Below are 13,074 nucleotides of genomic sequence, written 5' to 3' on the forward strand. Positions count from 1 at the left end.
GCATTTCTTTCAGTTGATTCAGCTCTGTGCAGAGTTATTTTGATAATTCCTTTTGTTGATTTTGCTATATTGGGAAAGCGGAAGTAGCCTCTCAGTTCATTTATCTTTTGGGATAGAAAAACTTGTTTAGATAACTAGGCTGTACGGAAATGTTGAAGGAGCAAACTAAAATGCCGAGAAATCTGTGCACAGGGTTAAGTCAGCTGAAGAAAAAGCCATTCTTGCATGAAAGTTTGGTTCGATCAGCACCCAGTGTGAAATGCTAAATTACGGATTGGAAACAATAATTTAACATTCATATACCTATATATACTTGTGCCAAAAAATATTTTTGATACTTACTTCACCACTAACAGTTTTGTGAACAAACCTATTTTTTTAGAGGTCATTCTCAAACTGTTCAACGTATGGATTATTATTTGAGAAAGATTTTATGATAAAACAATAGGAAGAAGTATTTTATCCCTATTCAAATATTTTAGCATATCTTTTTCTATCCAATAAAAATATGAACAAACTGAGTGGGGTTAATCTGGTCTCAAACTTTTGATGCATCAGAGGTGCGGTTTCAGGTCACCACCTTGACCGGATGACTATCCTCCGTTTGCTTTGCTTCAGTTGTCCTAATAATATCTTAACTGACTTTGTAAACTCGAGTAAGCTTTGATCAATTGATATGAAGAAGTGTTCAAGGAGATGATTTGTTCGCCGCATTGCATGTTTTTTGTCTTTTCATAGCCCTTGCTTCCTAACCAACGCCAGGCAAGTAGGAAGATATTGCTAGTTGGCTCTACATAGCAGTTTATCAGAACTGCCTGTTTTCAAAACTTATCTTTGGCTTTTTCTTACTACTCTCCCTTTGTAAATTCAATCCTCGATTATTTTATCCTACATTATTCAAGTATAAAACAGTTTACCGCTTAGCATCAATTACCACAATACCTTTTCTCAGTCTTTTTGTAGCATAAAACTTGCTTATAAATTGTCCTCAAAAAACTGTCAGTGTCATCTACAGTGGTTCTATTTGAAAAGCGTTGTCCAAATCTGGAAACTTATGATGTTTGCTGCTCTATCCTTTTTAAAACCTTGCTCTTTTTTTCACTATTTCATTTTCTTATTATTTTAACCACCGATTACTTTTCTAACATGTCATTGGTCAAAGTGCCAAAGTGTCTATCTAAATTTCTGAGTTAGACTTGAGGTAGCTGCATCCATGAGCTGTAGGAAATGTCTTATGTGTTCCATTAAAATATTTCATAAGGTGATCAAACTTAGCCTCTAGTTATCTGTAGTTAGCTCTACTGCTGTCTTTGCACCATTTGCACCAATGTGAATCAACCTCTTAATCAGAGATTTTTCGGGATTAATAGATGCTTCTAAGTAAATTTATTCTTTGTACTCTACCTGGCTCTTTGCCTGTTCTTGATTTGATTGAATTAGGCGAAAAAACGACTCAGAGCCTTAATACTAATTTTGCGTATCCTTCCTTACTGCACCTCATGACAGTGAGAATTTGAACATGTTATGTGGCTCAAAATCATTTCATATTATAGAGTCTCTTACTCGGAGGTAAACACAATTTCAAGGAATTACTTTATCAGTTAATAGCTTCAAAAAAAAAAAATTGACTTTCATTTCCTTCCTCTCGCTGGGCAAGTGAAGTCACCTAAATAATATTGTAAGTCTATTTTGTGAAGTGAGATATTTAAAGTCATGCCTCATTTTAACAGGGTTCCTTGTCTTCAAATCACAAAACTGTGACATTTTCCTTTGAATTCCACTAAATTGTATCCTTCATCTGTTGTTCCAGCAAATGGAGCTCCTGAAGACCGAGAATCAAAGATTAAAGGACGAAAATGGAGCACTAATCAGAGTGATAAGCAAACTGTCGAAGTGATTCTTGTAAAGGATCAATTTGTGGACAATATTAATGCAACTGAAACTCCAGTATTTTTTACAGTCATTTATAATAGGTTACTGTTAATTATTTATTTTTTATTTTTCATCATAATTTTTATTATCATCATTATTTTTTAATTATACTTTTTAATCACCTGTAATTGTAAAATAGTTTCTATTTTTATCCTTTTTGTTGCTGTAAATGTAGGAAATGCCGTGATTTTTCCTCTCTTCAGGCGGTAGAAGTTAGATTGGAGCTTTACGAATTCAGTCCCTTGTGTTTGTGAATTTTCTTTTAGTACTCTTTTGTTTTAAAATAGGGTCAAAACGCTGCAAACTTCTAATTGCCAGCACAGTTGCCCTTAATGTCAGTTAATATCTCATGTAATCGGACTATGAACAAATCTGTACATACAATGCAACAGAGCTCCATCTCATTTTTTTTTTTTTTTTTTTTTTTTTTAGGTCAGTCCGTTAAATGTTTTTAATTGAAAATTTCCTATAATGCAATTTGTGCGCCTTCTAGTCTATGGTTTTTTCTTGAAGAGAATACCGATAATTGATGTTAAAATCCAAATTAGGTAACGTTAATTCTAAAGATTCACTCTTCAAAAGAAGTCTTTTCAGCCTCATTTGTTAGAACTAGTTTTAATTTTGTACGTACTTACTTTTTCAGACAGTTCTATTTCATGTTAAATGTTGGGGATATTTACCATAAAAAATTTAAGTAGTTTGCAGCGGAATATCAAAAAACACCTCATAACCAAATAATAAGTGAGCATTTCTGAACAAGTAGTACCCCATACCATGTGCCCATGTTTTAAAATCTGGCATGAATTCACTTTAAATAGAACCTAGTCCTAAATGCTTGCTTTAGACTCACAGTTGATTATATAGTTTTCATAAGTCAGAACTTGCTCCTGTATCTGAGCTGCCCATTAATACACAATAGCTTTTTTTAATAAGTAGAGAGACAGTGCCTTAAAAAAGGATTTGTCAAAGGCCAGTTTTGATCAATTTAAACTGTAGGTAATCAACTTATCGGGACGTTTGGATAAAAATATGAAAACATGTTTCCTTTAATACAAATGACCTGAAGTAGAATAATTGATGAATGAATTTTTTCTAAAAAAAAAAAAAAAAAATCTCTTTTTTGCTCTTCTCATCTATCAATAGATTTTTTTTTTCATAGACGAAGACAACTCCTACTTTGCTCCATTGATATTCGTGTGAAAGTAGAAATTACAAACGGAATTTGACTCTTGTTAAGTTGCTAGAGAGAAGCTCTGTGGAATACTGGTTTACAAACATGATATTTTTTGACCAACAAAATATCTAGGTGAAATTAAGAAAATGAAGAAAAAAAAAATTCCATCAGCCTTTTGGAGTGTAAGGACTTCTCAGCGAACACTGAAACTGCCCTGCTAATTCAATGATAAGTGATGGTATCTGTATCCTTGATACAACGGTAATAAGCATCTGGTCGACTCATAGACGTAAATTGCTGAAATTATCAATATTAGACAGACTTAAACAGTATGAGAGTCAAAGAAAATTTTCATTCCTAAATTTTATGATGTTAGAATTGTGTGAGAAGCTACCTGTCTTGAAATGTTGTGTTGGTTCAGGGAAGATAGTCTAAGAAATTGTCCTTTATAGTCATCAAGAAAGCTTTCAGAGGAATCTTGTTATCGGTGATTCTATTAGTGTCAGAACAGTCCAAGAGAATAAAAATTGCATGAAGATCCTGGAGACTCAGTACTTAGTATCACACAGGTTGAAATTAGCAAATCAGGTGTTATTATGGAAATTGATCGCTCTCTTTCTACCAAACAAGTAGCTTATTAACTGTCAGCAGTGCTCATACAATTTTACATTATAACTTGACCTATGTTCACACAAGATGGTTGCCCAAATAGTTAATTTGGAAGCAAAAGAAAAGACGAATCTAAATTTTGCACACCATGAGAATAGAGCTTTTTATCTAGATATCAAGAGCTGAAGTGCAAAACCACGTATCTCCATTACGGTGTTTCAAAATTTCCTCTTCTATTTTATTTTTTGGGGGGAAACAAGCCGACATAATAGCTTGAAATTTACACAGAATATTCTGTGTCAAAAAAGTCAAAGAAATTTTCAATGAATTGTGTTGACTAGTTTTTCACAGAACCCACAAAGTATGACAGGAAGTCTGCAACGTTGCTAATAGAGGTATGTGGTTTCGCATTTTGGCCATCGATATGATGATTACTAGAAAAGTATCATCACTGTTGACTGAAGTTAGATGCATCTAAGCTCTTAAAAAGCAGCTCACAATGGGTTCTATGTGGTACCAGCGATACCACTAAAATTTAGAGGCCCAAATCTTACTCTACACATATAAAGTACCATCACAGTAGATCTGATACTTATAATTTTGTACATTTTGGACCGGCGAATCAGAGATAGGAGTCTTCTTACTCACCATATCAGTGATACAGGTATCACTTATCAGGAGGCTCAGTCTATCTTTGTCGAACGGCCTTTGCAAAGAACTGTTTTTTTGTTTCGAAGTGAATGAAATATCTTACGCTATTAGCTTATACTCAAACGAAATTTCGTCCTCTGTTCAAACCGTTTGGAAAAAAGTAATAATGCATTTTTTACAGTTTTTGGAAAAATGTGTGTTCCTATTGCTAATTTAACTTCCTAATCAAAAACCTACGTATTTTAAAGGCAGGAAATTCTTGATGTTAATAAAAAAGGAGCCTGGCTTTATTGCTGAAGTAAGCAAAAAGCCTTCTTTCAGACTTAGCAGTATTATTTTTTTAGTGCTTCAAAAGTTCAAGCTTTAGTTGTAATTAAATTCTACTTAATACTTAATATTTTAATCTCTCGGCTGAGAGAGTTTCATGTAATGTAAATTTGGTTTTATCAAGTAGTTGTGAACTCTGCAAAAGGAATTTTTTTATATATTTTTAAGTAGTGCTTTGTTCAATATGATATCGAAGTTTTAGAAAAGGAAATCCTTTGATTGGATTACTGAAGTGGAGACTTTTTATAATTTACTTAAGTTTCTCATCTGGTTGGATAGGATGAAGAAGAACCACAAATCTAAATAGATAAGAACAGAACTGTTCTGTAGGTATGTCTTTTTGATACATGACATGTATGATAAAAGAAACATTTGATCACTGTAGACATTGCAAAATGTTGCCTTCTGAGTCTATTTGTGGAAACCAATTGCCACTACCACTTTTTTCCATGAAATACCAAACAAATTTGCAGAAATTAATACCTTCTCAGGTGCTGATGCAGTCGCCTCACAGCTTGGATAACATGATTTTTAGATTCTTCTCTTTGTATATAGAGTACAAAGTCAAATTTTCAAAGTAATAAGTTTGTGATTAGTGTCTCTGGATAAAACTTTAATTTTGAGAAGCTAAGAATGTTATTTCACTTAAGCCCGGTTTTAACACCTCTCAATATGGTTTACCTTCTCGGTAAAATTCGTAAACTGCGATGAGTATCTGTTAAAATTTTAACCAGCAGTCAAGATTGTTTGTTCAAAATGCCTTACAAGAGTCAGCAATATCATTCGGACTGTGAAACTGGATTTAAAATTTTATTTTGTCAAGCTCAAGAGAGTAAAATTGTCAAAATTTAATGTGTTAACGTAGTCACATTTGTGGGAAGCTAAAATTGAAACCTCTGATTGTCAAGTATCATCTCGGTCAGAAATTGTTGTATGGAATCTTTTGAACATATAATAATTGCTACTAATAAAATTGGACCAGGTTTAGCAAAAAGAAACCAATTCACATCAGCTATTGCCAAATTTAAGTGGGAAATTTAATTTTTTACAAGAGAACGTTTGTACGGATTCCTTGGAAAATGTTTAGGAGCTATTGCCAAATTTATGTGGGAATTTTAATTTTTTACAAGAGAACGTTTGTGCAAATTCCTTTGAAAATGTTTAGGAGTTTGCTTCGTACTATGTAGAAAATTCACTGAAATTTGCACAAAAATCCGCACAACCGTTTTTATGTAAAAAATTAAATCGGCCGATTAAATTTGGCAATAGCTGATGTGGCTTGGTTCCTTTCTGCTTAACGCGGTCCAATTATTTCAATGTCCATTCGTTAAAACAAAATTCACCATTCAAAAGCCTAGAAACCAAAACTTTTCAGCTCAATACTAAATAATTTTTTTAAATTTGGAAGAATCTACTGGTTTTTCCAGACATTTTTTTTCTTTTTTTCTTATACTTATCTCTATTATATTTGTGGGATTTTTGCACCCATTCTTGTGAGGGAGTGGCTTACTGCTATTTTTTCTTGTATACCTTTTTTTATGCAAAACTTCGAATTTATGTCATTCTGTTTGGCTTGGTTGAACAAAATATACAGAATTTTGTGTAGGGGGACAGTCCAATAGGTACACTCAAGTACGATACATGATATATACTACTCTTGGTGTGTTTTTCAGAGTAATACTGAATTCATATAAAGTTCCAGTATTATATGCATTGAAATAATTTCGATTTTCTTAGTTCCAAAGCCAGGCTCACTATATTAGTGATGATCATTGCAGGTTGGTCTATTAGGAGTCTGAAATTAATTTTTAATATATATTTTTCTGTCAGTGCAAATGAACCATCACACTGTCCATTGTGTGTATTCCTTAAAAATGTCAAGGCCAGCTCTGCTCATAAATGAATTTTACATTTTTAGTAAAATCCAGCAGCAGAGTGTTAAACTAATCAGACAGTGTTAATCATAAAGGAACCAAAATTGTTGGTTCATTTAAAAAATGATGCATCTCCTCTTAATTCTCTTATACATTCAGGTGCTTCTATGGACGTATGTTCACATTTGTTTCCTTTTCATCAGTCCATTATCCAAATTTAACCAATAAAATAATCTGAACCAATTTTTTTTCAGCTGATGATGTATTTTGGAAAACAATTTTTGAAAAAGTATAACACTTGTTTATGACTGTTCATGGGCAAAATATGCTTATTGCTCAGATATATGCTATACTCTGGATATTTTAGAAACTTCTACTGGTTTTTGTGTATGCTTTTTTATGATCAAAATGTACTTATCGCATTCTGCAAGGTTTCTGACTTACATTTCAGACGAGCTTTTGCTTTAACAGTGTAATTTTTTAGGCTTTTGAACTTCAAGTTCATTTGCAGCGTTAAAATTACTCTACTTGTGGATTTTTCAATTAGGACCACTAATTTTTGGTTGATTAGAGAATCTGAAGGCAGAAATAATTTTCTGAAAGACGACTGTCACGAACGAGTTTAATAGAAATCTCTCTACAAACGACCTATGATGAATAATTTCTTAACAGTGGTGCTAAGTAGATTTATGTTGTACTCGAATATGTATATCCTTGTACGGATATCCATTTGGAAGGATCTCTGATGATGGTGGGAACTCATTGCTTTTCTTGATTAACGCCTCTCATCTGGCTGTCCCAATAGTAATTAACCAACTCTCATTGATCTGTCTGTACAACATTCTGTAATAAAACCAGCCTAAATTGAAAAAATTCTGGACGTCTGATAGCTCTTCCCCTTGTAGTTCTTAGTGGTAAGTCCGAAAATGAGTTCAACTTTATTCCTAAACTTACCAATTTTCCAGAACGTAGAGACTTATCTACAGAAAGTGACTTTTACCGAAAAAAATAAATTAGATTTTCCAGAATATTGGTGTGTAATACTGGAAAACAAATGTCATTTACAAAATCAGCAGCCAAAGATAAAGATACATAGGCAATCATGGATTGCATGCCTAACATATGCTCCCTGCTGTTTCCAATAATAGGTGTTCATGGATTTAATATCATAATCAGTTCTTTTTTCAGAAGAAGCTTGATTTGTCAGATTTTGCCAGGTTTTGGAGAAAAACCAAAGCCCCATTTAGACTCTAAGCTACAAATTACCAGGGAATGCTTTTTCTAAATAAAACCAATTTTTACAAACCTGCGAAATGTTCCCACTCGTTTTTAAGAAGCTCCATTTAATTATCTTTATACCCTGTAAGTTAAGAAACTCATTAAAAAAAGAAAATAATTGTTTGCCTTGATTATGGTCAGTTATCAATAGACAGTTTTCCACCTCCTCAACTAAGAGGGGAAGAACTTGCGGCTTGATTGTTTAAAGAATCTCATTGTTGTGTGTAATGTAAAAAGCAATCACTTCTTGTATAGCCTCAAGTAAATGCCTTTATACTTCATTTTGTCTTTTTCTCTTCTTTTGGAGTCAAGCAGTCTTATGATCGTTTCGACTACTTTTGTTGTAATTACAGGTTTGACTGATGTCTGTTACAATCAGGCTTTTAGAGCTGTTTTAATTGTTATTTTTTGAATAAGCTTTTGGAAGTTAAAAAGATTTTTAATTGTTTCGAATAACAAATATACATTGATTATAAAAATTGCTCTCTCTTTTACTTTCCAATTCTTTAACGTATTTATGCTATGAGGAATTATGTTGCACGCAATCCCTACGCACGCAGTTCTTTTTGGAATAAATATGTATAGTTGATACTTTGAGGGAAAACCATGGTATACTAATGTTGTAGATGGTGGTAAAGTGGGTGACCCATAAATCGTAGGATACCCCTGTAACTTTTGAAGGAATCTGTTTGAAAAACACACATATCAGCGGTGAGAACTCCGAACCATGTATCTCGGTTTTGAAGTTGCAGAACAACTGTCATTCTTTATTTTTCAACTGAAAATTACCTTGCGGCAATTCTTTAGTTTTAAGCTGACGTGATTTTTCTTCTCGGTGCGAAAATAAATCAAAGGAAACTTCAAAGAATGATGATTTATTTGCCTTTAAAAAAATCAAATAGGAACGTAGGTTATAAAACATCGCAAACGAGATACATTGTTTGGGAGTTTCACCGTTGAATATACCTTGTTCCTTAAACTTCGATTAAGCCAATCAAGAATTCGTGAATCTATTACCTATCGCTATATATATACCGTCAATCAGCTCGAGATTTGCCTTTAATTTCACCGCATAAACAACAAACATACTGGTGAGTACAAAAGATTATCCGCTTAAAATTAACACATACGTATGGCCACAGTGCGAAACCCTGTATCCCCATTCGTCACGTTGCAGTCTTCCTATCATACTTAAGTTTTTCTTTGGACAACGAGTCAACAATATTTTTTGATACCTTCCTTGATTTTTCATCATCACCAGCAGAATGCTCTGTACCTTCAGTCCATAAAGTTGACTTGTTTCTCTTTGAAAAAATCAAATGGGATCTGAAATTCTGAAACACCATGCTGGAGGTACATGGTTTCACATTTCGGCCAGCGATATGTAAATCTTGCTCTGTGAACTTCTATAGAGCCAATAGACAAGACATTTATAAAACTTGTCGACAGATATAGTCAATTTGTAGAACGCATTTCATATCACTGACAGGCCAAACATGTGCTGGGGAGCGAGAATAGTTTACCTACCCCTTTTTTTTTTAAAAAAAAAAAAAAACCCATAAATCTTGCTCCTCAAACTGCGATAAAAGAATACATAAACCTATCCTATTGGTAAATATCATAAACTTTAGATTCCCCTTCAATCTCACCGCTTAGGCAACAAATATTCTGTCAGCTCAATTTTTTTCTCAGGCAGGGAGTAACATGAGTATTATTTTAGGACCGTTAAATTTTCTTCATTTTAAGACTGTTTGGCCCCTCTTCCCCTCTTTTGAGGCCTTGGGGGCCTGTTGATAAATTCAATTACTACAGTTTCGATTATATTTGGATATTCGTGGCTTCCCATGTAGCAGTCATCGCGATAAATTGCGATTTGATCAGAGATAGTATCGCAATTTTATCGATTTCGATTATTGCAGTATTATCGGGTAAATACTTGCGATGAATTGCAATGTCGTGGCATAAATTTGAAAAAAAAGCGCGATTTTATCGACGGCCATTTATCGCAGTATTATCGAACAAAAAATTTTGATAAATGGAGATCAAGTTTCGATTTTATCCAACGCCATTTTATTTAGAGAAAATTGCGACAAGATTGAGGATAATCGCTCAGATGTTGACGGTCCCAGTTATTTAATCGCCAAATAATCGTTAAAAAATCGCAACCTTATTTCAAAATATCGCTATTTTTCCGTTTTAAAATGCAAATTGGGTTCTTCGTCGCCGTTGAATCCTTTGGAACCCCGTTAACACCACTAAATTTTTTAATTGTATGAGTTCTTACGGACCCAAAAAAAGTAGCGAGCCCAACCAGGGCCGGATCTACTTACTTGCCGCCCATGGGCCGCCTGTATTTTGCTGCCCCCTTCTCATTCGTTTTGAAGCATCAATAAAAACCATAAGTGAACGTGCTGGAGGAGGAGGGGTGCATAAGATGCGTTTACTCGTGTTGGACACATTTTTTGCGAAAGCCCTGTCAACGCTACTGGCAAAAGTTCACGAAACTTGGCGCAAAAGTTAAGTTCCGTAAACCTATCTCTGTGCGGACAAGGCCTTCCATTTATATGAAATGAAATAAAAAATTTTGAAAGAACAAACATAAATGTGGTTCAATAATTTTAACTTCCGCCGCCGCGCCGCGCTGACCGCACTGTGCTTGGCGCAATGCGTGAAGTATTCATGCAGTCTTGTAGGCGCTATGCGTTTCACGCCGCCCGCTGCTGACCGCACTGTCTTCGACGCAATGCGTGAAGTATTTATGCAGTCTTGTAGGCGCTATGCGTTTCACGCCGCCCGCTGCTGACCGCAGCGACCGTGGTGTCTTTGACGCAATGCGTGAAGTATTCATGCAGTCTTGTAGGCGCTAATATGTGTTACATGCCGACTGCCGCCGCGCCGCGCTGAAGGTTTCTCCTTTTCATCTCAAGTTCTCATCATCATTGCTCCCTGCGCTGCGTCGTTCCAAGCCAAATTCCGTGTTCGATTTCTCTCTCAGTCTTAGCTCGAGTAAGTAAAGGTGCTGTCTATTATATCACAGAGAGACGACAAAATTAGAGATATACTCTCGGGAAATAAGAGATTTTGTCACCTTTTCTCATTTGTAATTTTTTTTTCTTCGGTAGCATCTCTTATTTTGATGATATGAATTCTAAATGGACGTATTTCTGTCAAACGGAACTAAGCGCCATCGGGGGAGGAAGGTAGAGGGGGGCTTGGATTGGCGGCGAAGCCGGGCGTCAGGCTCATTCCGTCCTATACTCGCAATGCTTTTCCATGGCGCTTATTGTTAGTTCCGTTTGACAGAACGCGCTATCCGGCATTCTAAATTCCTCAAAAGGAACTCAAATTGGCGCTTAGTTCCGTTTGACAGGAATACATCCAAATCAGGACAAGAATCCCGACTTTCAAGGACATGCTACCTCTCTCCCTCCCCCTTTATCCGCCGCATACCGGCCGTTCATGTAAATCAGTGAGAGAGCACCTCGAGGAGTCCTGCAGGAACTCTGTAGGGTAAGTCGCTGGCTGCCGGTTTTTTGGACAACCGGTGATTTTTCCATTAAGTATTCCTCGTCGGAGGAGCGAGAGTGTTGGAGGTGGGAGCAGTGGCGACCATGCCGACCAGTTGCTGCGTCTCCCTTCCGCAGTATGTCTCTCGCTTCGCGCGCGGGCGCTCTCCAGTAGCGACTTATCTCGACGCTCTTATCACCTTGTTTATCTTTTTATCACGTGTGTAATAATCATTGCTTGTCCCATTTACTCGTCGGTGATTGTTGTTCCTGGGTGAACCTTTTACAGGAGTTCGATTTACCTTGAGATTCAGGTAAGCAATTCGGACTGTTTTCGCTTGCTCTCCCGATCGAAAATCCAAAAATATTATCTGAATCCTCTCTGTCGGCATTGTCTCTTATTTTTCAGCGGTTGATACACTTTTTGTCGTTATAAGAGCAGCCTTTTCTTTCTCACTGAGCCTCCGTAATGGAAGTTAATTATTTTTGTAGCCTTTCAGTGAAAAGGGGCAAGCTAGGCACTTAGGTATACTTATGGAACTGTATTCTTAAAATGGTAAAAAAAAAGTTCCTAACTTATATCTGAGTGACATTGCTTAAAATTTAACTATGTAGGTTCTCACCCAACTATGTTATCTGCAGGCATTCGTGCGGTGGTTTGGCTTGTATTCACACGGAGGAAATATGTACCCAGATCTCACATCTGCCCGCAAAGGCCTGATTTCTTCATTTCGGGGCCCATATTATACTTAAGAGCTTTTGCCAAACAAGTGATGCATTTGTCATGGGAACTAAATCGAACGGTTAATATTCTGTATGCTTTTTTTATGGGTTTTTAAATTGTATTAAGTATATCGACGGTGAAACTACCAAACCACGTATCTCGGTTTGCGACGTCGCAGACTTCCTGTCATACTTTATTTTTTAAATGAAAAACTACTTAATGTCTAGTCTTGAAAATTTCTGTGATTTTTCCTCTTCGTGCGGAGAAAATTCTGTGAAAATTTCAAGGAATGATATTGATTTGGTCTACTTCAAAAAAATAAAATGCGAGCGTAGATTTTTAAACACCGCAAACGAGATACGTGGTTTGGTAGTTTCACCGTCGATATTTATAAAAAAACCCAATTGAGTAAACATTAACAGTAAAATAGCGTTTTTCGGTACGCTGTAGAAAAACATGCAACCATGTAGAACGTCTCGATCTATTCACTACAGTTGCAGTGGAAGCCATCAGCCACTTATTTGCTGCGTCCAGTACAACTTAATTAGCGCCTAAGACATCAAGACTGCTTCGATAGCTGCGATTGGTTTTTCATTGACAACACCATTCCAGTCATCACTCGTTGTGAAAGACACGTCGCGTCGCGTCGGATAATGTCCCAAGTTTTAGAGGTCAGAATAGGTACCTACCGTCATAGATTGAGTATGACCACTGATGTCTCCACTCGTGATTGGCTCAGCCATCTTAGGCCAAAAATTTTTGTCGGGAACTTCGAAGATCTGTGCGGATATGCCTCTAAATTTGCAAAGGAAAGAAGTGATTCAGGGCTGGATTGAGGGTGGCGTATCAGGAGTGCCTGCACTAGGCGTCATATAACAGGGGTGCTAAAATGAGAACAGAGAAAAATAAATCGGAACAAAATAGAGAGTGGAATTAACAGGAAGAAACAATTTCACCAAAGTTAGCTTACAATTGCTTTAGGGTTTGCGGGTTACCCCT

General features: G+C 35.9%; 2 protein-coding genes across 8 annotated transcripts in view; both read left to right on the forward strand.

Annotated features, from left to right (window-relative positions):
- LOC109042734 (protein phosphatase 1 regulatory subunit 12B) overlaps positions 1–8,326 on the forward strand; it is a 65,852-nt gene extending 57,526 nt beyond the window's left edge. For all 7 annotated transcript variants that reach the window (XM_072296870.1, XM_019059651.2, XM_072296868.1 and 4 more), the window contains one exon: positions 1,811–8,326. Coding sequence is in view for 1 of the 7 variants with exons in the window: in XM_072296868.1 (XP_072152969.1) it covers positions 1,811–1,897 (87 nt within the window). In the remaining 6 variants the exon portion in view is untranslated. The remainder of the gene's footprint in view (positions 1–1,810) is intronic.
- A 3,171-nt stretch (positions 8,327–11,497) lies between these two features.
- The window catches only part of LOC109042735 (extracellular serine/threonine protein CG31145), a 107,842-nt gene continuing 106,265 nt past the window's right edge, over positions 11,498–13,074 (forward strand). The window contains exon 1 of the mRNA XM_072296871.1: positions 11,498–11,665. The gene's annotated coding sequence lies outside the window, so the exon portion shown is untranslated. The remainder of the gene's footprint in view (positions 11,666–13,074) is intronic.

The sequence above is a fragment of the Bemisia tabaci genome, chromosome 2, assembly GCF_918797505.1.
Source record: "Bemisia tabaci chromosome 2, PGI_BMITA_v3".
NCBI lineage: Eukaryota > Metazoa > Arthropoda > Insecta > Hemiptera > Aleyrodidae > Bemisia > Bemisia tabaci.